Below are 25,378 nucleotides of genomic sequence, written 5' to 3'. Positions count from 1 at the left end.
AATTGAGAGATCTTGTTAATTTTGTATTAAAATAATGTGCTGTGCATTAAAAACAAAACCCCTGTGTTGGTTTGGTTTGTTTATTCTCCCTCTACATCCATTGGCTCAGTGCCTCCCCCCTCTCCTCTGTTCCCAAGGTGACTCCCTTCTTAGCTGGGTCAGTGCTATCTGGAATCCTTGGGATGTTGCTACCCTAACACTAACCCCTACAGTAACAATTACCCTTAAATAACGCTAACCATTTGAAATGTCAACTTCAATAGGGTAGGGACGTCCCAAGGATCCCAGATAGCAGTACTGTTACCATGGAAACTGTTGTCTCAGTGTCAGGGCCAGGACCATGTTGTCTCCATGACAACGGTGCAACAGTAAAGAGAGGCAGACATAACATTGTGAATATCAATTTTTATTCCTCATATTTTTCTTTATTCTCAGGGTCACAGAGTTCAAAGTTTACAGAGTTCACACTAAAAATAACCATGACAACCCTAAACCCAATCCAATCTATTCTTCATCTTCCATATCTCTGCTAGACATCACTAAGCGATTAGACTGAGCTGTTATCCATTAAGCATCCTTTCATCCTTCTCCATCTCCAATCACACACTCCGGCTACGTTCCAATATCCTTACTAGAGTACCACTTAGGAGGATGCACAGCCAGCATCGTTTCCTTCTAAGTGTAGCACATGGGGGTAGTGTGCTAGTTTGGATGATGGAATACAGCTTCCCTCTCAGGCCACTCCCTCACTCACACACACACACACACACACACCTGTCGCCTTCAGAAGGAACACAGTAGGAAAACACTTTGAAAATGTATTCTCCCATTTGTTCCAACAGAACCCTGACCACCGCAGTCCACACGGTTCCTTCTGAACGCTACCCTGACCCCCAGAGTCCACACGTTTCCTTCTGAGCGCTACCCTGACCACCACAGTCCACACGGTTCCTTCTGAGCGCTACCCTGACCACCGCAGTCCACACGGTTCCTTCTGAGCGCTACCCTGACCACCGCAGTCCACACGGTTCCTTCTGAGCGCTACCCTGACCACCGAAGTCCACATGGTTCCTTCTGAGCGCTACCCTGACCACCGCAGTCCACACTGAGCCCTCTGATTTCTCTCCATCTTCCTTTTGCTATAATCTACACATAAATATTGGTCTCAGTCCCAGATTAAGTGTTTCAGTAAAAAGATTAGAAAAGAGAAGTAGATTGTCTGCCCAAGGGGAGGTTGCTATTCTCTAAGTAACGCCCTTATTAAGACAGTAACTATACATGAGATGAGTGCCACTCCTGGGGTGCCACATATAGGGCTTCACTAGTGTTATTATGGATAAGATATTATACAGAGAGACACTGTGGACTCCTGGGGTGTATTCAAGATGCCCTGAGCGTTGCTTGAGCGTTTTAAAATGTTAACAGTAATAGTATTGAATTGAATGTTCAGTTACAATTAGTGCCAGTATAGCAGCCGAACCTGATAGTATGCATCTTGAATACACCCCTAGTGTTCCAGTTCTGAATCCTTCAGCTGCTGATGCAGGAGTCTGATCTCCCAGCAGTGCTACATGTGACCAAGGGTCACCCAGCTTATATAATGTACAAATACACCTGTATATGTGTGTTTTTGTTTTGTTGGCATATATACACTGAGTGTACAAAACAAAACATGCACTAAATTATGCATACTATGCATGCACTGCACTTTGAGGAAACTATAGACAACTGTTCTCTTTATAATGACAGTATATACACAATGTACAAAACATGCTCTTTCCATGACATAGACGGACCAGGTGAATCCAGGTGAAAGCTATGATCCCTTATTGATGTCACTTGTTAAATCCACTTCAATCAGTGTAGATGAAGGCAGGTTAAAGAAGGATTTTTAAGCCTTGAGACAATTGAGACATGGATTGTGTATGTGTGCCATTCAGAGGGTGAATGGGAAAGACAAAAAATGCCTTTGAACGGGGTATGGTAGTAGGTGCCAGGCGCACCGGTTTGTGTCAAGAACTGCAACACTGCTGGGTTTTTCACGCTCAACAGTTTCCTGTGTCCCGTGTGTTTCAAGAATGGTCCACCACCCAAAGGACATCCAACACCTTGTAGAGTCCATGCCACTATGAATTGAGGATGTTCTGAGGGCAAAAGGAGGGGGGGGGGTGCAACTGGATATTAGGAAGGTGTTCTTAATGTTTGGTATACTCAGTGTACATTTTAGTTGTTTCGTTTTTTTGTGGATGTGAACGTGCACATGTGCTTTTCAGCTTTTGAGTGAGTGAGTGAGAGAGTGATGTGTGTGTGTGTGTATGTTAGTCGGACCAGTCGTTCTCCTCCAGCTCTGAGTCATCCTCGGAGTCTGAATATTCGACGGCGATGCGTCTGGACAGGATGGTGGCCACGTCGTTCCCTACAGGCTCCCGCTTAGCCTGCTGCTCCTGCTGCTCCTGACCCTTCTTCAACTGGATACCTACAGCCAGGAAGAGACAGTTAAGACACTCTTCAACTGGATACCTACAGCCAGGAAGAGACAGTTAGACACTCTTCAACTGGATACCTACAGCCAGGAAGAGACAGTTAAGACACTCTTCAACTGGATACCTACAGCCAGGAAGAGACAGTTAGACACAGAGACACTTCAACTGGATACCTACAGCCAGGAAGAGACAGTTAGACACTCTTCAACTGGATACCTACAGCCAGGAAGAGACAGTTAGACACTCTTCAACTGGATACCTACAGCCAGGAAGAGACAGTTAGACACTCTTCAACTGGATACCTACAGCCAGGAAGAGACAGTTAAGACACTCTTCAACTGGATACCTACAGCCAGGAAGAGACAGTTAAGACACTCTTCAACTGGATACCTACAGCCAGGAAGAGACAGTTAGACACTCTTCAACTGGATACCTACAGCCAGGAAGAGACAGTTAGACACTCTTCAACTGGATACCTACAGCCAGGAAGAGACAGTTAGACACTCTTCAACTGGATACCTACAGCCAGGAAGAGACAGTTAGACACAGACACTCTTCAACTGGATACCTACAGCCTGGAAGAGACAGTTAGACACTCTTCAACTGGATACCTACAGCCAGGAAGAGACAGTTAGACACAGACACTCTTCAACTGGATACCTACAGCCAGGAAGAGACAGACACAGACACACTTCAACTGGATACCTACAGCCATTTTAGACCATTCCATTGGTCCTAAAGAGAAATCTCCACCTCCCTGGGGCACCAGGTAATGCAAAACAAACTTGCCAGACAGACACACACACACTGAATACCTCTGCCACAGAGACAGGTGGGTTAGATACAGATACGCACTCTTACCCATGCGTATGGCCGCCAGCAAATCACTACGAGCATCATTAACAGGCTGGGTGTTGTGGGGCACGGAGGACATCTTGGGAGTGGTAGAGTAGGAGGAGCCTGGAGGGGGGGGCGGAGGCATCGGGGGGGTTGGAGCCACCAGCGACCCAGCGAGTGGCAGTGGGGGCGGGGCATAGACACCAGCTGATCCCATTAGTCCTGGAGGAGGAAGTGGGCCTCCGGGGGGCGTGGCAAAGGCAGATTGTGCAGATGGCATGAGAGGAGCAGGAGGAGGGGATCCGTTTCCATGTCCCCCCATCACACTGAGAGAGAAGGGACATATGGAGGGCGAGCATGAGGCATTATATTAATCATCAATCACATCATCGTAACCATTTCAGAAATAAAAAGTATTATATGTTTATTGGCCTCTCCACAAAAACATCTCACATATAGCCATGATAATCCTACCGTACAAACATCCTCTGACAAGTTCAAGAAGAAAGACCAACAGGATGGAATTATTTCCAGATTTAGACAGGTCACAGACGAACAATGTTAAGAGAAGGCAGAGGACAACGCTTGGGTTTTGAGTGTACCAGGGCACTACTTGGTTTGTATGGGATGACAGTACATTACAGAGCCAAACGCTTAGTTCCAGAGAGAATAAAGCCTGTTGTTGATCATCAGATCAGCTAACCCTAACTCTAACCCAAACCAATAGCAGATTAAACACAACAAACCCTGGAGCCGGGCCAGAGCCCCAACAACAGAGCGTACATGGGTTTGTTTGATGTCCCTGTGCACATGTGAATGAATGTTAAATGTTCATTTGATTGTGCATTTATGCATCAATCTGTCTGCCAGCGTGTTTATTTATGTGCACTTGCTGACCTGTAGTCCACAGGTGGTAGAGACATGGATCCATTCATGTTCTCAATGGGAGGGAGAGAGGGTGGCGCATTGTGGGAGCGACCCAGGGTCCCTCCCCTGTAGACATGATCCAGAGTGACGTTTCCCTGAGCAGCCAGCTGAGCAGCCAGGAGACTGGGGGGTGGGCCGGAGTACGTGTGGGCGTGACCAGCATGATTGGTTGAGTTAGGGTAGTGGCGTTGGTGGTGGTCAGGCCCAAGACCCCTAGGAGAGAGAGTAAGGGAGGGAGATGGAAAGAGAACATTTTACAGAATGGCCAGCAGGGGGAGGAAGAGGACTGTCAGGTGTCAGCTGACAGAGACTAAATTATCCTAGTACTGGGGGAAACCCCTTATTTCCATGTGAGTAATAATCATCTATACAGAAAAGTATTATACAGACAGGTAATTATTCCATACTTTTTTACATTTGATATGTTATCTTATAAATGCATCTTTGTTTTATGTAAACTTTTCATTGACCTCATCTCATCATACAGTATGTATGTAACTTTGTGTGTGTATTTGGACTGGCCTCATCTCAGGGGACAGTGATCCCTCGCAGGTGAATCCCTGGTGGAGGGAGTGTGTGTGGCGGTGGTCGGGCCTCAGCTCCTTATCCAGGGACAACATATTCCACTCCTGACGACGGTTCCGAGCCTTACGCACCTTCTTCACCTCCCTCTGCAACGTCCCGTCCACACAACGCTTCTGCTCCTGTGAGGAGAGACATATTAGTGGAGAAAGGGAGGAAGAGAAAGAGAAGGAGGGAGAGATACAAAGAAAGAAAAGAAAATAGGGATTTTACTTTGTTCTTCCTCTTCTCTTTCCTCTTGTCCTCCGTGTCCTGCAGCATCTTCTCTCTCCACAGGTCGAAGAAGTAGGAGGGGTCAGTGTAGAACTTCAGCCCCTCCTTGTGATCGTCCCTACAGGGTCAAAGGGCAAACACGGGTCAGGGTTTGTGGGAAATGACGTCCACAACATTCCATTATGAGACTACAAAACAAGATCAGGTGAGGTATTTGACTCTGGGTTTAGACTGCCCTGCGTAGAAGAAGTTGGACAGGTCATAGAAAGGGAGGGGGAGAGAACCCACCTATATTTGGAGAGGATGTTGAGAGGTGGAGGTTTGTTACTCAGGTTGTACATCTCCTTGACAGGGATGGGAATGCTCCTCGTGGACACCACCTGCTGGTCCTGGGCGGTACTGCTCTTAAACGCCTTCTTCATGTTGATGTCCTGCAGAGAGACTGAGGACAGAGAAAGAGGACAAACAGAGAGAGAAAGAGGGAGAGAGAGAGAGGACACAGAAAGAGAAGGACAAAGAGAAAGAGGGTTGGGGAGATGTGGGAGAAAAGAGAGGGAAACAGACAGGGTGTGAGAGAATAATTTATAAAGCCTCAGTTTCAGCACTTTTACACCTGACTGGACCTCACATCACTATGCCAACGAGTAATGATGTCACTTCCTATTTCCTGTGACCTCTAATCCGTCTCACCTTCCTCCACGGTGGAGTCCAGCTGGGTGACCTTGACGGCCAGGCGGTCGATGCGGTCCTGCAGGGAGTTGGCTCTCAGGTAGAACGTGTTGGCCTCATTGAACAGCTCCCCAAAGATGTCCTCCGCATGTTTACCTGCAGTACAAGGGTAGACAGATGGATCATGTGGTTAGCATGACATCCTGGTGCACGAAATTATGCATGCACTGCACTTTGAGGAAACTATAGACAACTGTTATCTTTATAATGACAGTACTGTATATACACTGAGTGTACAAAACATGCTCTTTCCATGACAGACTGACAAGGTGAATCCAGGTGAAAGCTATGATTCCTTATTGATGTCACTTATTAAATACACTTCAATCAGTGTAGATGATTTTTAAGCCTTGAGACAATTGAGACATGGATTGTGTATTAGGGTGAATGGGCAAGACAAAAGATTTAAGTGCCTATGAACGGGGTACGGTAGTAGGTGCCAGGCGCACCGGTATAAGTGTGTCAAGAACTGTAACGCTGCTGGGTTTTTCACACTCAACAGTTTGCCGTATGTATCAATAATGGTCCACAACCCAAAGGACATCCAGCCAACTTGACACAACTGTGGGAAGCATTGGAGTCAACATGGGCCAGCATCCCTGTGGAACGCTTTCGACTCCTTGTGGCTTCCAACGAATTGAGGCTGTTCTGAGGGCAAAAGGGGGTGCAACTCAATATTAGGAAATTGTTCTTAATGTTTTGTAAACACAGTGACAGTCACTCAATTAGCCCATGTCAGTGATCATTTTTTAGATTGGTAAATTAGTCTAGTTAGTCTAGCTAGCTATCAAAACTTGTAGTAATCATGGCCTAATTACCAACCGGGCACGTAAGGCACGTGCCCAGGGGTCCTGACCTCCAGGGGGACTCCACTGATTTTGTTAGCCACTCTCACTCAGATATCATATTAACATGGCATAAGTCTGGTTATCCCCCTTCTGATAACCAGGTGGCGAATCGCATCTCTGCATGTCTGGCAGACATATCAGTGTGGATGTCAGATCACCACCTCAAGCTGAACCTCGGCAAGACGGAGCTGCTCTTCCTCCCAGGGAAGGACTGCCCGCTCCATGATCTCGCCATCACGGTTGACAACTCCATTGTGTCCTCTTCCCAGAGTGCAAAGAACCTTGGCGTGACCCTGGACAACACCCTGTCATTCTCCGCTAACATCAAAGCGGTGACCCGATCCTGCAGGTTCATGCTCTACAACATTCGCAGAGTACGACCCTACCTTACACAGAAACGGCACAGGTCCTAATCCAGGCACTTGTCATCTCCCGTCTGGATTACTGCAACTCGCTGTTGGCTGGGCTCCCTGCCTGTGCCATTAAACCCCTACAACTTATCCAGAACGCTGCAGCCCGTCTGGTGTTCAACCTTCCCAAGTTCTCTCATGTCACCCCGCTCCTCCGCACACTCCACTGGCTTCCAGTTGAAGCTCGCATCTACTACAAGACCATGGTGCTTGCCTACGGAGCTGTGAGGGGAACGGCACCTCCTTACCTTCAGGCTCTGATCAGACCCTACACCCAAACGAGGGCACTATGTTCATCCACCTCTGGCCTGCTAGCTCCCCTACCTCTACGGAAGCACAGTTCCCGCTCAGCCCAGTCAAAGCTATTCGCTGCTCTGGCACCCCAATGGTGGAACAAGCTCCCCCACGACGCCAGGACAGCGGAGTCACTGACCACCTTCCGGAGACACTTGAAACCCTACCTCTTTAAGGAATACCTGGAATAGTATAAAGTAATCCTTCTACCCGCCCACCATTAAAAAAAATAAAAATAAAATAAAAAAGGTGGTTGTCCCACTGGCTATCATAAGTTGAATGCACCAATTTGTAAGTCGCTCTGGATAAGAGCGTCTGCTAAATTATGTAAATGTAAAATGTGTTGAATTGCAGAAAATTTGCTGTAAAACTGCAAAAACAAAATTTTGTTAAAATAATATTTTTTCCGCTAACAGATTCCTCTGTATTTATTAAATGGTCTTTTTTAATCCCAGTGCGGAGTTAATGTAAGTTAATGTGTAGTGGCTAATTGTATGGCTAATAGGCTATGTGTTTGTAGACGAACTGAGGTGAATGAACCTAAAGCAGCCAAGGTGATAATGGCCGGGGTCAATTCTGCTTGTTTTTGCTGTTCTCCAAATAGCATTTTAAAGTGTTTAAACTGTACAGAAATGCAGTAAATGAGCTTCAACTGTCTTAAAATTTCACGAAAACTCAGATCCTGGCTACGGCCCTTCATCTGACGCAGAAAAGCTAATCCATGCATTCATTTTCTCCAGAATTGATTATGAGAACGCAGTACTTGGGGAGCCTGCCTGCAAATTCAATTAGTAAGCTCATACAAAACAGTGCCGCAAAGAATCTGACACAAACAAAAAAGTATTCCCACATCACCCCCATCCTTGCTGATCTCCATTTGCTTTCTGTTCCTCAAAGAAATTACTATAGAATTCTCCTCCTCTTCTACAAAGCCCTAAATGGCATCGGACCCGCCTACCTGTCAGACCTACTCTCCCCCTATGAACGGCAACCCACCCTACGTTCAAGCCACACCAAACTGGATCATGCCCCCAGGACCAGGCTCCGCACAATGGGGGACAGTGCCTTGTCCTCCCATGCACCACGCCTATGGAACTCACTTCCAGATAATCTAAGGGCTGTTCAGACTGTTGGGGCTTTTAAAGCCTTAAGACTCATCTCTATCGGATGGCCTACCCTTCCTCCTAGACTTTGATCGTTGCATTCATGATATGGTTAGACATACATACACACACACACACACACACACACACACACACACACACACACACACACACACACTACCAGTCAAAAGTTTGGACACACCAACTCATTCAAGGGTTTTTCTTTATTTTTACTATTTTCTACATTGTAGAATAATAGTGAAGACATCAAAACTATGAAATAACATATATGGAATCATGTAGTAACCAAAAGAAAGTGTTAAACAAATCAAAATATATTTTATGTTTGAGATTCTTCAAAGTAGCCACCCTTTGCCTTGATGACAGTTTTGCACACTCTTGGCATTCTCTCAACCAGCTTCATGAGGTAGTCACCTGGAATGCATTTCAATTAACAGGTGTGCCTTGCTAAAAGTTAATTTGTGGAATTTATTTCCTTCTTAATGCATTTGAGCCAATCAGCTGTGTTATGACAAGGTGGGGGGGGGGGGGGGGTTACAGAAGCTAGCCCTATTTGGTAAAAGACCAAGTCCATATTATGGCAAGAACAGCTCAAATAAGCAAAGAGAAACAACATTACTTTAAGACATGAAGGTCAGTCAATACGGAAAATGTCAAGAACTTTGAACGTTTCTTCAAGTGCAGTCGCAATACCCATCAAGCACTATGATGAAACTGGCTCTCATGAGGACCGCCACAGGAATGGAAGACCCAGAGTTACCTCTGTTGCAGGGGATAAGTTCATTAGAGTTACCAGCCTCAGAAATTGCAGTCCAAATAAATGCGTCACAGAGTTCAAGTAACAGTCACATCTCAACATCAACTGTTCAGAGGAGACTGTGTGAATCAGGCCTTCATGGTCGAATTGCTGCAAAGAAACCACTACTAAAGGACACCAGTAAGAAGAAGAGACTTGCTTGGGCCAAGAAACACGAGCAATGGACATTAGACCGGTGGAAATATGTCCTTTGGTCTGGAGTCCAAATTTGAGATTTCCGCATGATCTCCGCATGTGTATTTCCCACCGTATAGCATGGAGGAGGAGGTGTTATGGTGTGTGGGTGCTTTGCTGGTGACACTGTCTGTGATTTATTTAGAATTCAAGGCACACTTAACCAGCATGGCTACCACAGCATTCTGCAGCGATACGCCATCCCATCTGGTTTGGGCATAGTGGGACTATCATTTGTTTTTCAACAGGACAATGACCCAACACACCTCCAGGCTGTGTAAGGGCTATTTTACCAAGAAGGAGAGTGATGCAGTGCTGCATCAGATGACCTGGTCTCCACAATCCCCCGACCTCAACCAAATTGAGATGGTTTGGGATGAGTCGGACCACAGAGTGAAGGAAAAGTAGCCAACAAGTGCTCAGCATATGTGGGAACTCCTTCAAGACTGATGGAAAAGCATTCCAGGTGAAGCTGGTTGAGAGAATGCCAAGAGTGTGCAAAGCTGTCATCAAGGCAAAGGGTGGCTATTTGAAGAATCTCAAACATAAAATATATTTTGATTTGTTTAACAATTTTTTGGTTACCACATGATTCCATATGTGTTATTTCATAGTTTTGATGTCTTCACTATTATTCTACAATGTAGAAAATAGTAAAAATAAAGAAAAACCCTTGAATGAGTAGGTGTTCTAAAACTTTTGAACTGTATTATATATATATAAACTCAGCAAAAAAAGAAATGTCCCTTTTTCAGGACCCTGTCTTTCAAATATAATTTGTAAAAATCCTAATAACTTCACAGATCTTCATTGTAATGGTTTAAACTCTGTTTCCCATGCTTGTTCAATGTACCATAAACGATTAATGAACATGCACCCGTGGAACGGTCGTTATGACACTAACAGCTTACAGATGGTAGGTAATTAAGGTCACAGTTATGGAAACTTAGGACACTAAAGAGGCCTTTCTACTGACTCTGAAAAACACCAAAAGAAAGATGCCCAGGGTCCCTGCTCATCTGCGTGAACGTATCTTAGGCATGCTGCAAGGAGGCATGAGGACTGCAGATGTGGCCAGTGCAATAAATTGCAATGTCCATACTGTGAGACGCCTAAGACAGCGCTACAGGGAGACAGGACGGACAGCTGATCATCCTCGCAGTGGCAGACCACGTGTAACAACACCTGCACAGGATCGGTACGTCCGAATATCACACAGGTACAGGATGGCAACAACAACTGCCCGAGTTACACCAGGAACGCACAATCCCTCAATCAGTGCACAGACTGTCCGCAATAGGCTGAGAGAGGCTGGACTGAGGGCTTGTAGGCCTGTTGTAAGGCAGGTCCTCACCAGACATCACCGGCAACAACGTCGCCTATGGGCACAAACCCACCGTTGCTGGACCAGACAGAACTGGCAAAAAGCGCTCTTCACTGACGAGTCGCGGTTTTGTCTCACCAGGGGTGATGGTCGGATTCGCGTTTATCGTCGAAGGAATGAGCGTTACACCGAGGCCTGTACTCTGGAGCGGGATCGATTTGGAGGTGGAGGGTCCGTCATGGTCTGGGGCGGTGTGTCACAGCATCATCGGACTGAGCTTGTTGTCATTGCAGGCAATCTCAACGCTGTGTGTTACAGGGAAGACATCCTCCTCCCTCATGTGGTACCCTTCCTGCAGGCTCATCCTGACATGACTCTCGAGCATGACAATGCCACCAGCCATACTGCTCGTTCTGTGCGTGATTTCCTGCAAAACAGGAATGTCAGTGTTCTGCCATGGCCAGCAAAGAGCCCGGATCTCAATCCCATTGAGCACGTCTGGGAGCTGTTGGATCGGAGGGTGAGGGCTAGGGCCATTCCCTCCAGAAATGTCTGGGAACTTGCAGGTGCCTTGGTGGAAGAGTGGGGTAACATCTCACAGCAAGAACTGCCAAATCTGGTGCAGTCCATGAGGAGGAGATGCACTGCAGTACTTAATGCAGCTGGTGGCCACACCAGATACTGACTGTTACTTTTGATTTTGACCCCCCCTTTTGTTCAGGGACACATTATTCAATTTCTGTTAGTCACATGTCTGTGGAACTTGTTCAGTTTATGTCTCAGTTGTTGAATCTTGTTATGTTCATACAAATCTTTACACATGTTAAGTTTGCTGAAAATAAATGCAGTTGACAGTTAGAGCACGTTTCTTTTCTTGCTGAGTTTATATAGTTGTTTTTTAAAACTATTTTTCTATTTTCTATTTTATTTGATGTACTTTGGGATTATTCTTGTATAATGAAAAGCGCTTTCCAAATGTAATAAATGCAGATTATTATAGTATGTAGATTTGAACAGGACCAAGCAATAACCAGACACAGTCAATCCTAAAGACAGCAACCACACCAGAGTCAGACAGGTAGGGGCAACCAATTGAGATGGACTTAATGATTGGGACTATCAAATCTCTTTCTACCATTCTTCTGGTAACAAACTGAACCAAGAAATTGACCACCGTAATGTGAGGACCTAGAGTAAAAATCCACAGCAATCAATCTTTGCTAGAGCAAGTCTGTTTAGTTCAGGCGTCAATACGTTTTAACAACTCTAAACTTTTGTGTGTCAGACGCAAACCCACGCATGAATGCATGAATGCACACACACTCACACACAGTGCGCGCATGCTCACGCAAAATATAGACTATTTCTGTCACCATACTGACAGGATGACCTCTGGATAAATATTTAGAGGAAGGAAGGAAGGAAGGAAGGGAGATCTAGCATGCTGAGGTCCATCAACTCTGACCTCTCTTCATGGTTCTGACATTCAGTCCACCTCCACACGCACACACTCACTGGACATACTGCATCAACACACACACACGGATACGTGTACACACACACACAGCTCCTGTCCCTAGCTCAGGGCTTCCAGTCATTTATATTTAACCCACACAGCAGCTGCTGAAAGTTCCACTCCCACCACAACAACTCTCACAATGACAGAGAGAAAGAGAGAGAGAGAGAGAGAGAGAGAGAGAGAGAGAGAGAGAGAGAGAGAGAGAGAGAGAGAGAGAGAGAGAGAGAGAGAGAGAGAGAGAGAGAGAAGAGAGAGAGAGAGAGAAACAGAGAGAGAGAAACAGAGAGAGAGAGAGAGAGAGAGAGAGAGAGAGAGAGAGAGAGAGAGAGAGAGAGAGAGAGAGAGAGAGAAAGAGAGAGAGAGAGAAACAGAGAGAAAGATTTGGGGGAGGGAGGAAAACAGAGTATGAGCAAGATGGAGAAAGCAAGAAAGCGAGGGTCGAGAGAGAGCGAGAGGTGGAGCTGTGGTGGTTGGATACTGGGTATAAGCGAGGAAAGAATATCTCAATATATTCGACAGGACATTATATGGGTCGTGTCATGGTATTCAGGCTATTCCCCCTTAGGTCATAGTCACTCTGTTGAATATACCGCAGCACACACACACTGAATGTATTATTGCGGAAATATCTAAACAGGATTACATCCTCCTGTGGGTCTATGATGACAGAGTCTTGACCTAGAGACCTCTAGCTCTGATCCTGTTTCACTGAACACTGACAAATCAATCTCTGCTCCAGGATTAAACATCACTATATCATCATGTCTTCTCACAATGTCAAACAGGACTGTGCAGTGTGCACAGCAGCATGGTGACTATGAGATAGATGGTGATGAGAGAGTATTTTATGCGAGTATATAATAGTATAATATTTAATGAACAGCGGGGCAGGGAAACGAACCTGGGTCGCAAGGCAAACACCCTACCCATTGCGCCAATAGGGTTAACTCACTTGGGAATTACCATGTCTCATACAGTGAGGATCAATACAACATGAGCAGCATAAGCATGTTATTCATAGGTGTGGAAAATGACAATGACATACAGTGGGGAGAACAAGTATTTGATACACTGCCGATTTTGCAGGTTTTCCTACTTACAAAGCATGTAGAGGTCTGTAATTTTTATCATAGGTACACTTCAACTGTGAGAGACAGAATCTAAAACGAAAATCCAGAAAATCATATTGTATGATTTTTAAGTAATTAATTTGCATTTTATTGCATGACATAAGTATTTGATCACCTACCAACCAGTAAGAATTCCGGCTCTCACAGACCTGTTAGTTTTTCTTTAAGAAGCCCTCCTGTTCTCCACTCATTACCTGTATTAACTGCACCTGTTTGAACTGGTTACCTGTATAAAAGACACCTGTCCACACACTCAATCAAACAGACTCCAACCTCTCCACAATGGCCAAGACCAGAGAGCTGTGTAAGGACATCAGGGATAAAATTGTAGACCGGCACAAGGCTGGGACAATAGGCAAGCAGCTTGGTGAGAAGGCAACAACTGTTGGCGCAATTATTAGAAAATGGAAGAAGTTCAAGATGACGGTCAATCACCCTCGGTCTGGGGCTCCATGCAAGATCTCACCTCGTGGGGCATCAATGATCATGAGGAAGGTGAGGGATCAGCCCAGAACTACACAGCAGGACCTGGTCAATGACCTGAAGAGAGCTGGGACCACAGTCTCAAAGAAAACCATTAGTAACACACTACGCCGTCATGGATTAAAATCCTGCTCAAGCCAGTGCATGTCCAGGCCCGTCTGAAGTTTGCCAATAACCATCTGGATGATCCAGAGGAGGAATGGGAGAAGGTCATGTGGTCTGATGAGACAAAAATAGAGCTTTTTGGTCTAAAGTCCACTCGCCGTGTTTGGAGGAAGAAGAAGGATGAGTACAACCCCAAGAACACCATCCCAAACGTGAAGCATGGATGTGGAAACATCATTCTTTGGGGATGCTTTTCTGCAAAGGGGACAGGACGACTGCACTGTATTGAGGGGAGGATGGATTGGGCCATGTATCGCGAGATCTTGGCCAACCACCTCCTTCCCTCAGTAAGAGCATTGAAGATGGGTCGTGGCTGGGTCTTCCAGCATGACAACGACCCGAAACACACAGCCAGGGCAACTAAGGAGTGGCTCCGTAAGAAGCATCTCAAGGTCCTGGAGTGGGCTAGCCAGTCTCCAGACCTGAACCCAATAGAAAATCTTTGGAGGGAGCTGAAAGTCCGTATTGCCCAGCGACAGTCCCGAAACCTGAAGGATCTGGAGAAGGTCTGAATGGAGGAGTGGGCCAAAATCCCTGCTGCAGTGTGTGCAAACCTGGTCAAGACCTACAGGAAACTTATGACCTCTGTAATTGCAAACAAAGGTTTCTGTACCAAATATTAAGTTCTGCGTTTCTGATGTATCAAATACTTATGTCATGCAATAAAATGCAAATTAATTACTTAAAAATCATACAATGTGATTTTCTGGATTTTTTAGATTCCGTCTCTCACAGTTGAAGTGTACCTATGATAAAAATTACAGACCTCTACATGCTTTGTAAGTAGGAAAACCTGCAAAATCGGCAGTGTATCAAATACTTGTTCTCCCCACTGTATGTTACTGTTGAAACACTGGTATAAAGCGTATGTAGTCGTTTGTAGTGTGTGGTTAGTGCTCTGTATCTGTGTGTTTTCTGAGTGTGTGTGTTACTCAGGCTGCTGAGCTGGCGGATGATGGAGGAGAGGGTGTTGTTCATCACACACTCCAGCTCACTGCCAACGCCCTCTGGCAACGCCCCCCGGCACAGGTGGCGTGGGTCGATGTTCCTCTTCACCAGAGGCATGGTGACACCTCACACTGTCACACCTAGAGAGAACCACAGGACACACAATACATATGATATATGACACACTCTACTTACATAATGAACGTATTTACAGACAACTTTTGTTGTAAGTTATAACTATTGTAAATAAATATGGTTAGTATAAACACATCCACGATGCACGGAGACAGATACACACACAGCTAGTCACTGGCCAGACATATTAGCACACACTAACAAACGCACAATCCTATTCTTCCAAACAGGGTTAAAAAGACTGGGCATACAACTGTGACCCTTCCAGACCGGTCCAGACCCGTCCATGACAGTAGTAGTAGACAGTAGCAGGCCAACGTCAGAGAGATTAAGGTATTAAGAAAATAAGCTACAGTCCAGCTAATGCTTTCCAGCCTTACCACTGCCCCAGATGTACGGTCAACAGTTCAAACACAAACTCACTCTCCTGTGCCGTGCACGCTGAGACACATTCCCTTGATAGTTCAGACCAACACACACTCTCCAATGCAATTGGACACATTCACTAGACACAAAGGATTAAATTGCTCTTTCCTTGATACTAATCTAAGGTCTACATCTTCCCTATAATGGTTTAAGTCAGGATCTGAGGAGGCTAAGCTGATCCTAGATCTGTGTCTAAGGGCCGCTTCTACAGCAGATGAAAAAGGGATCTCAGAAAGCATCGGAGCGGCCATCTTATCTGGGCCTCTTCCTGCTTCCTGTTTTTACGGCCTCCGCCCGGCTCCAGCTTCCTGTTCCTCACAGTGTAACATCTCTACGTCCTGTCCTCCCAGAGGAGCAGAAGAACAATACACCCAACAGCAAAGCTGACCCCTCAGCCACTCTTTTTCAGATCTAGTATGCTAAGCTGTGTGTGTCATTGATGAATAGGGGGTTTTGTGAAGGGGATACCTAGTCAGTTGCACAACTGAATGCATTCCACCGAAATGTGTCTTCTGCATTTAACCCAATCCCTCTGAATCAGAGAGGTGTGGGGGGCTGCCTTAATCAATGTCCACGTCATCGGCGCCCGGGTGCAATTATTGTTGGGGGTTAACTGCCTTGCTCAAGGGCAGAACGGCAGATTTTTCCAACTTGCTGGCTTGGGGATTTGACCCAGCGACCTTTCAGTTACTGGCCCAATAATCTTAACCAAAGGCTACCCCCTTTGATGGTGTTGACAGAGAAAATAGTCATTTCTGACCACCAAGTAGCAACCTCCCCCCAAGGTTACGGCAGAGTCCTCAGCTGGCTTCGGTCCAATACCCCCCGCCAAGCCCTGCTTACAGCCACAAACCAATAAGGGACAACAAAGGAGAATTACTACACCATCATCTGCTGCCACAAAGCTCAGTGAAAACAGCCAATTAGGCCTGCTGTTAAAGAGATAGCATCCTGATTTGCGTATTGAACCAGGCCTACATTATTATAGAAAAACGTTAGTCTGTGAAATGTGTTGGTTTGCTCTGCTTGGAAGTTCTGCATATAGTTAACATATGCCATGAGTTTGTTTTTGTTCTTGTCTGGTGTGACAATGGGGAGATAATTAGAGGTTGGGGAGGGGAGGCAAATAAAGGAAAGTGGGAGAGAGGAAGGGAACGTGTGTGTGTGTGAGGGGGTAAATAATGTGTGTATATGGTGTGTGTGTGTGTGTGTACGAGAAAAAGGAAATGTGTGTCTGTGTGTCTAGAGAGTGAGTGAGTGAGGGAGGGGATGAGCAGGGGCCTCAGGGAAGCCACTCTGAAAGGTTCCTAGGACAATGGAGCTCCGTTCACACGGCAACAGCAGAGTGCTCCCATGCATGCCTCCCCCTCCACTCCCCTCCCAGACCTTCTTTTAACACCCCCTGAAAAGAGGGCACTCCACTCAGAAAGGAAGAGAGGGGAGAAAGAGTGAGAGAGGGGGAAGAAAAAGGAGGAAGAGAGACATGGAAAAATAGAGGAATAGAGAAAGTGGGAGAGAGCGAGAGAGAGTGAGAGTTAGATTACGATTTCTTATATTTAGTCACATGCACAGGTTTGCAGATGTAGTTTACGTATACAGTGAAATTCTTAAGCGCCGAGCTCCAACAGTGCAGGTGTGAATGAAACAATAATAATAATAATAAATACACCAGTTGAGGTCGTGCCGTTTAAGATGAGGGAGGACGATACATTTCTTTATGAGCATGGCCTTATTTCTATTACAGCATATTGGATGACTGTCATTCATATTCCATTCACCCAGCTCAATGTAACATCGATAGATTTAGGCTACTACATGATACTCAAATTTCCCTATACCCATCATGAGGTTGCTAAAACCTAGCCTATGAATGAAAGTTTACAACGTAGGTGCACAGGTCAAGATAATTTTTTGTAAATCAAGGTGACAGACAGTGACACATTGAATACCGCCTTGCACACTCTTGCCTAGCTGATCTAGGGTTTAATCATTAGTCCCACGGCTGCAAACGAGAGTTTCTATTGGACCAAATTCAGGTATGTCTATCCCTATTTTGTACCGTTTGCTTACGTTTAAGAATCGGCGGAATGAATACACCCCTGATCACACGCAAACACAGGTAACATTCATAGCAGCCACATACAAACAGCATGATCACTTTGCTCATAATTCCTCCTCTCTCACCTTTTCCCTCCGCTTGTGGAATCCAGTGCACAACACATCAGCTGTCTGTGACCAGGCGAAAAAACTTTTCCAAGCCAAACCTTCATATCATAACTGCTAACCGTTACACACAGCCTACACCGTTGTAACCATATTATCTAATGTTTAAGTCAACATAGTTAATAGAACTAACGCGTTACTAAACCCGATACAACCATACAGTACAGTGTACAGTCAGCAAGCACTTTAGCAGTTACACCGGCGGTCCCCGGTGGCAATACATTAATAAAACCAAAAGCTTGCCTTGACTTGGAAGCTACAGTGAGGGAAAAAATTATTTGATCCCCTACTGATTTTGTACGTTTGCCCACTGACAAATAAATTATCAGTCTATAATTTTAATGGTACGTTTATTTGAACAGTGAGAGACAGAATAACAACAAAAAACCCAGAAAAACGCATGTTAAAAATGTTATAAATTGATTTGCATTTTAATGAGGGAAATAAGTATTTGACCTCCTCTCAATCAGAAAGATATCTGGCTCCCAGGTGTCTTTTATACAGGTAACGAGCTGAGATTAGGAGCACACTCTTAAAGGGAGTGCTCCTAATCTCAGCTTGTTACCTGTATAAAAGACACCTGTCCACAGAAGCAATCAATTAATCAGATTCCAAACTCTCCACCATGGCCAAGACCAAAGAGCTCTCCAAGGATGTCAGGGACAAGATTGTAGACCTACACAAAGCTGGAATGGGCTACAAGACCATCGCCAAGCAGCTTGGTGAGAAGATGACAACAGTTGGTGCGATTATTCGCAAATGAAAGAAACACAAAAGAACTGTCAATCTCCCTCGGCCTGGGGCTCCATGCAAGATCTCACCTTGTGGAGTTGCAATGATCATGAGAACGGTGAGGAATCTGCCCAGAACTACATGGGAGGATCTTGTCAATGATCTCAAGGCAGCTGGGACCATAGTCACCAAGAAAACAATTGGTAACACACTACGCCGTGAAGGACTGAAATCCTGCAGTGCCCGCAAGGTCCCCCTGCTCAAGAAAGCACATATACATGCCCGTCTGAAGTTTGCCAATGAACATCTGAATGATTCAGAGGAGAACTGGGTGAAAGTGTTGTGGGCAGATGAGACCAAAATGGAGCTCTTTGGCATCAACTCAACTCGCCGTGTTTGGAGGAGGAAGAATGCTGCCTATGACCCCAAGAACACCATCCCCACCATCAAACATGGAGGTGGAAACATTATGCTTTGGGGGTGTTTTACTGCTAAGGGGACAGAACAACTCCACCGCATCAAAGGGATGATAGACGGGGCCATGTACCATCAAATCTTGGGTGAGAACCTCCTTCCCTCAGCCAGGGCATTGAAAATGGGTCGTGGATGGGTATTCCAGCATGACAATGACCCAAAACACACGGCCAAGGAAACAAAGGAGTGGCTCAAGAAGAAGCACATTAAGGTCCTGGAGTGGCCTAGCCAGTCTCCAGACCTTAATCCCATAGAAAATCTGTGGAGGGAGCTGGAGGTTTGAGTTGCCAAACGTCAGCCTCGAAACCTTAATGACTTGGAGAAGATCTGCAAAGAGGAGTGGGACAAAATGCCTCCTGAGATGTGTGCAAACCTGGTGGCCAACTACAAGAAACGTCTGACCTCTGTGATTGCCAACAAGGGTTTTGCCACCAAGTACTAAGTCATGTTTTGCAGAGGGGTCAAATACTTATTTCCCTCATTAAAATGCAAATCAATTTCTAACATTTTTGACATACGTTTTCTGGATTTTTTTGTTGTTATTCTGTCTCTCACTGTTCAAATAAACCTACCATTAAAATTATAGACAGATAATTTCTTTGTCAGTGGGAAAACGTACCAAATCAGCAGGGGATCAAACACTTTTTTCCCTCACTGTAGCTAGCTAAATAAGTGAAAAAAATACTACAAAATATAGCTAGCTCTCTCTCTCTCGTTTCTCCTTCATTTTTTAGGAAATGCAAGGCAGGTTGACATGCTCAGAGTGTAGATTTATTTACAGGTCTTGGTGATCCAATGGTGAAAGTGCCATGTTATACAAAATATAGTAAATTGACCAAATATACACGGGCAATAGCCCAAAAGAAATATACTCTGTATCAGGCTTAACCTAATCTGAACGGACACTGGTAGAGGGCAAGAAAGCAAAAATCAAATCTGTCAAACACAGGAGCTCAAACAGTTAGGCCTACATAATATAAGCACCTGGCCCCCAGGACCATACAATTACCCAATGGGCAATTACAACCAATAAACTGTTTCTACAATGTAAAAGGCAATTTCCACATCCACTGGTACATTAGTCTTAATCTGACTTAATGATTATTAATTATATTTCAACACCATGCATAAATGGAACAATGATTTTGTCTTATTCAACGTTCTGACTCCAAAGCGTGGAGCGCAGGCCACGTAGCCTATTTCTATGTGAACTGAGGCGCGCGCCCGCTCCTATTATGCACAACCAGAATGACAGAGACATTGGACACAGACACACGGAACTCCGACATAACCCGGAAAATATGAACAAAGGAAACCATACATTGAATTAAATAAACAGAACTTTCACCTCATGAGTCTTGCGAACGTGCATGTGCATGTGCACTATAAAAATCACGCCCAATCAGATCAGGTTAACAAATGGTTGGCTAAATGAAAATGTATCTCAGGCCTATCAAACGTGAAACAGAAATGTCTACGCGTTGCAATGAACGGTAAGGGGATGGAATGATGAAACGCTAGCAGTTATTGTAGTATTAGATGGAATATAGATTTCCCACATAAGGCCTATGTATTTAAAGGTGTGAAAGCAACAGCAAACATTTTAACAAGAGAAAAAAAGCATTCTCCACTGGCGGGAGTTTGGAGAGCGCAAGTGAAGAGCAGCGCTATGGTGCGTCTTCGCCACAGTAATAATTAATTTTAACAACAAATTCCAAATTCAAGCTTCATAAGTTAATTATTAATTTAAAGCAATTGTTACATACCAAAGACCAGTAGGCCTGTGCTACTAATTGTTGCCACATTACTGGTGAGCTTGCAAAGTAAACAGTTAATACTCTTGATCACCAAACTATTTTTGGAGCTGCATATTTATTTACTATGGCAATCCTCTCTTCCTACAATTTGACGTTTTCGCTGCACCTGATCCCATAACTGTACAGCAAATTAGCAATCTGTTGGCTAGCTCACCCGACCTGCGTTGATTAACAGTTTGCTGGTGCAATCAGAGTTCCGGGTGAGCGTTTCACTAGCCAATCTGTTGCAGGTTATTTTTTGCAAGGGCGATGCTGCGGCTACTGTCTCTGGCTGCGTGTAGAGTAGGCCTAATAATTTCAGTCATCGGTCTCTATTGTTGCCTCATTCCTTCATCACCTTCAACAGTTAAAATAAATAAGTTTGGTTGTCCTTATCTCCATCATTCTAATGACATGCTTGAATAATATAGGACTACAATTAGATGCAGATGGCTTTCACTTCTCTTCACGAAGATTGAATGGTTATGGGACTGAATAAATAACTGCTATAGCCTACCACGTTTGCTCTTCTTTCAAACTACCCGTGAGTTCTATTGGCTGCTGTATTTAACATTCAGAAAACAAGAGCTTGCGTCCCTCTTTGAATTGTCTATTGGTATAAGAAATGCAAAAACAAAAAAAAGAAATGTCCAGTAAGCTATTCTAGTCTAGCGTTTCCTGCATGGGACTCCAAGAGCTAAGGAGCGTTTTTTAAGGAGAGATAAAGAAAACCCTTGAATACTGTATAAATAGTAATGAGGTAAACACTACCAGTCATAAGTTTGGACACCTACTCATTCAAGGGGTCTTCTTTATTTTTACTATTTTCTACATTGTAGAATAATAGTGAAGACATCAAAACTATGAAATAACACATATGGAATCATGTAGTAACCAAAAATGTGTCAAACAAATCAAAATATATTTTAGATTTCAGATTCTTCAAAGTAGCCATGATGACAGCTTTGAACACTCTTGGCATTCTCTCAACCAGCTTCACAGGGAATGCTTTTCCAACAATCTTGAAGGAGTTCCCACATATGCTGAGCACTTGTTGGCTGCTTTTCCTTCACTCTGCGGTCCAACTCATGCCAAACCATCTCAATTGTGTTGAGGTCGGGTGATTGTGGAGGCCAGGTCATCTGATGCAGCACTCCATCACTCTCCTTCTTGGTCAAATAGCCCTTACACAGCCTGGAGGTGAGTTTTGGGTCATTGTCCTGTTGAAAAACAAATGATAGTCCGACTAAGCGCAAACCAGAAGGGATGGCGTATCGCTGCAGAATGCTGTGGTAGCCATGCTGGTTAAGTGTGCCTTGAATTCTAATTAAATCACTGACAGTGTCACCAGCAAAGCACCCCCACACCATCACACCTCCTCCTTCATGCTTCATGGTGGGAACCACACATCCATTCACCTACTCTGCGTCTCACAAAGACACGGCGGTTGGAACCAAAAATCTCAAATTTGGACTCATCAGACCAAAGGACATATTTCCACCGGTCTAATGTCCATTGCTCGTGTTTCTTGGCCCAAGCAAGTCTCTTCTTCGTATTGGTGTTCTTTAGTAGTGGTTTCTTTGCAGCAATTCGACCATGAAGGCCTGATTCACGCAGTCTCCTCTGAACAGTTGAGATGTGTCTGTTACTTGAACTCTGTGAAGCATTATTTGGGCTGCAATTTCTGAGACTGGTAACTCTAATGATCTTATCCTCTACAGCAGAGGTAACTCTGGGTCTTCCATTCCTGTGGCGGTCCTCATGAGAGCCAGTTTCATCATAGCGCTTGATGGTTTTTGCGACTGCATTTGAAGAAACGTTCAAAGTTCTTGACATTTTCCGGATTGACTGACCTTCATGTCTTAAAGTAATGATGGACTGTCATTTCTCCTTGCTTATTTGAGATGTTTTTGCCATAATATGGACTTGGTCTTTTACCAAATAGGGCTATCTTCTGTATACCACCCCTACCTTGTCACAACACAACTGATTGGCTCAAACGCATTAAACTCTGCAGCTGCAATAATAAAACACATCTTTACAATAAAAACAAATTAAGAAGGTGATCCCCGAAAGCCAGATGGAGATGTGTAAATTAGACACGCATTCGGTCCTTATATTACTGTAGCAAAGGCTATGATATAGCAAATGTAGGCCTACCTTTCACATGGAAAAAGTTACCATGATGAGATGATACTGTAGGTCTACATGCATTGTGAACTGGACTCCATACTGAGATGGGCTGTCTGTCCCCACCATGAGCATTGATGATTGATCATACAGCGAGCAGAGAGAAGGCCGTAGAGAAGACATATTTAGACATCGCATATAATTTAACAGTTCCATTTCACGTCCCTATTGATATTAATAATTTATTATAATTTACCGGTTTCTCGCAGTTATTTATCCCGGGAAAAGGGAGTGGTTTTGGGCGGTAAATCTCGGTAACCGGGTTCCCACCATTTAACCCTAGTTGGAGGAGGTCCTCCAGAAATTTTTATAATTATAAGTCTATGGAAGGGGGTGAGAACCATGAGCCGCCTAGGTTTTGTATTGAAGTCAATGTACCCAGAGGAGGACGGAAGCTAGCTATCCTCCGGCTACACCATAGTGCTACCCTACAGAGGGCTGTTGAGGCTACTGTAGACTTTCATTGCAAAACAGTTTGAGCGAGAGAGAAAAAAACACTAGTGAGGTGGGGAGAGAGAGAGAGAGTGAGAAACTGCAGGAAGTCAAAGAAAGAGTAAAGCCCTAATACAAACACACAGGAATAGCTCCGCCAGGCATGTAGGCTACTCTGACAAACTAATAACTTGCAATGCCAGAGGAAAATTACTTTTCTCTGCCACGCACCTGTGCAAGCACACTCACACACAAAACCACTATAGCCTCTCAGATCCTTAGCAGCACATTAGCCATCTCCAGAGCTCAGAGAGCTGAGGGCCTTTGAATGTCACTAGAGACATCCTGACTACTGCCACCAGGATGTAGTTGATGTGTCTCCCTAAAGACCCTCTACACCCACACACAGCTTTTACTATGGATGCCGAAATTCCTGAGCAGGGCAACATTATCCATTTATGAGTCAAGTACAGCCTCTTGGCGCGAGAGCTCGTGGTGGGTCATCAATATTGCAAGATCAATTACGTCAGGTTACACATTGCCCTAAAAATTACGCTAAAAAATCCTACTCTGACATTGCTTGATCATGCATGGTCTCTACAACATGCAATATGCCTATTACTCTATTCATAAAGATATAGGCTATGTTAATTATAGTCTGTGAACCTTATAATAATTGACATGTCACTGCCCTACATTCACAGAATAACGTAGCCCATTTCACATTTTAATAGAACAATTGTAGTTAATCTATCTTGCTTTCTGGAGAGTGTGGGTGAGCAACAAAACCAGCCGCCTGTGCGCTGGCTGCAGGCTGTGCACAAACACAACACAGCCTAGCCTACACATGCAGACACAAAACTGATGGCAAGCGCGATCAAAGTTCCTCACTGTCTCTTCCCGTTACTGATGGGTCGGCTGACCTACATCTGTTTACCGATTCTATTTCCCAGCCTGCACCGATAGCAACAATATTATAACCCAACTTAGTTCTAACACTTTCTACATCAAATGCATTTTGTCCGTTCCAGTGAACAATAATAAACCGGTTCCGAGCAAGACCAAATGGAGTATGCAGTAATAAGCTATAATTGTATTTAAAGAATCGGGCCTTGGACACAGATAACTCGTAAAGCCCTTGTGCTTCATCATTGTCATATATTGAGTATCCACTAGTGGCGGCCGGCGGCTCCGTCCAGTCAGTGGTTCGACCATTTCGATTAACGCAATTCTACATATAAAAAAATACATTCAATTAGGGGCAAAAATAAACAGTTTGGTGAGTAAAATTCACATTCTTATGATGAGTTATAAATGTATAGTAAAAACCCTCACCAGCAGTCAGAAATGTAATAGATTTCAGTCTGTCAGCATGTCCCGTTAGATACTCCTCTTGTTCGCGCTGCCATCTGTGTCCCTGGCCGTCTGGCCACTCCAAACGATCCACCGCGGGGGGCGGGATCCGCCGGCAGACTCTGCCTATCAGCATTCAGTAACGGGGATTTAATAAGTAGTGGGTGTTCCCATTGTCAAATCGCAGCCCTTGAAAGGCATGAGTGACATCGAGGTTCCCTGTCGGGCATGGATAGGGCGGGGTCTCAGGGTGTGTAGGGGAGGCTACAGGGGGCTTACCATTTTATGCAATCCAGTCCCCATGCCGTGTTAACGTTAAAGGCTTAAAATAAACACATTTTGGGGGATGGAGGATTTGGCCTACAGTTTAAAAGGGTCTTATAACAGGGGCATCTTTTTAGAGGGTTTTTTGGGAGCAACTGACACGTGGCAGGTTTAATGATAGAGCTGGACTGATTCCATTCTAGCAGCTTTAGTAACTGACTGGGATGACTGCTTGTTTTAGGGAAGCACAAGCTTTGAACTGGGCAAAGGGGGAAGATTATATTTTGTGAGAGGGCAACCTCATCTTCTGTGTAAATGTGTGAGAGCGAGAAAGACCGAAAGAGAT

The 25,378-nt window shown here is 44.7% G+C and overlaps 1 protein-coding gene across 2 annotated transcripts; it reads right to left on the bottom strand.

The window, feature by feature from the left end:
• Window positions 1-392: 392 nt before the first annotated feature.
• On the bottom strand, window positions 393-24,848 carry LOC311100949 (actin-binding protein WASF3-like). Of its 2 annotated transcripts, XM_084141930.1 has the most exons (10): window positions 24,751-24,848; window positions 14,992-15,147; window positions 5,733-5,867; window positions 5,331-5,484; window positions 5,043-5,160; window positions 4,770-4,951; window positions 4,218-4,460; window positions 3,345-3,646; window positions 2,329-2,476; window positions 393-2,144 (listed from the first exon to the last, which is right to left on the bottom strand). In XM_084141930.1, coding segments are annotated over exons 2-10 (1,416 nt in total). In that variant the 5' UTR covers window positions 15,125-15,147; window positions 24,751-24,848; the 3' UTR covers window positions 393-2,143. The 2 variants fall into 2 exon arrangements, with proteins under 2 accessions (XP_083998056.1, XP_083998055.1); XM_084141929.1 differs by lacking the exons at window positions 393-2,144; window positions 24,751-24,848 and adding an exon at window positions 15,566-15,633 and having other exon boundaries at window positions 2,238-2,476.
• Between the last annotated feature and the right edge of the window lie 530 nt (window positions 24,849-25,378).

This window comes from Coregonus lavaretus (assembly GCF_964263955.1).
Source record: "Coregonus lavaretus genome assembly, chromosome: 2".
In the NCBI taxonomy this organism is placed as follows: domain Eukaryota; kingdom Metazoa; phylum Chordata; class Actinopteri; order Salmoniformes; family Salmonidae; genus Coregonus; species Coregonus lavaretus.
The sequence above is the reverse complement of the archived record's forward strand: the minus strand, read 5'-3'. Positions and strand labels throughout refer to the sequence as shown.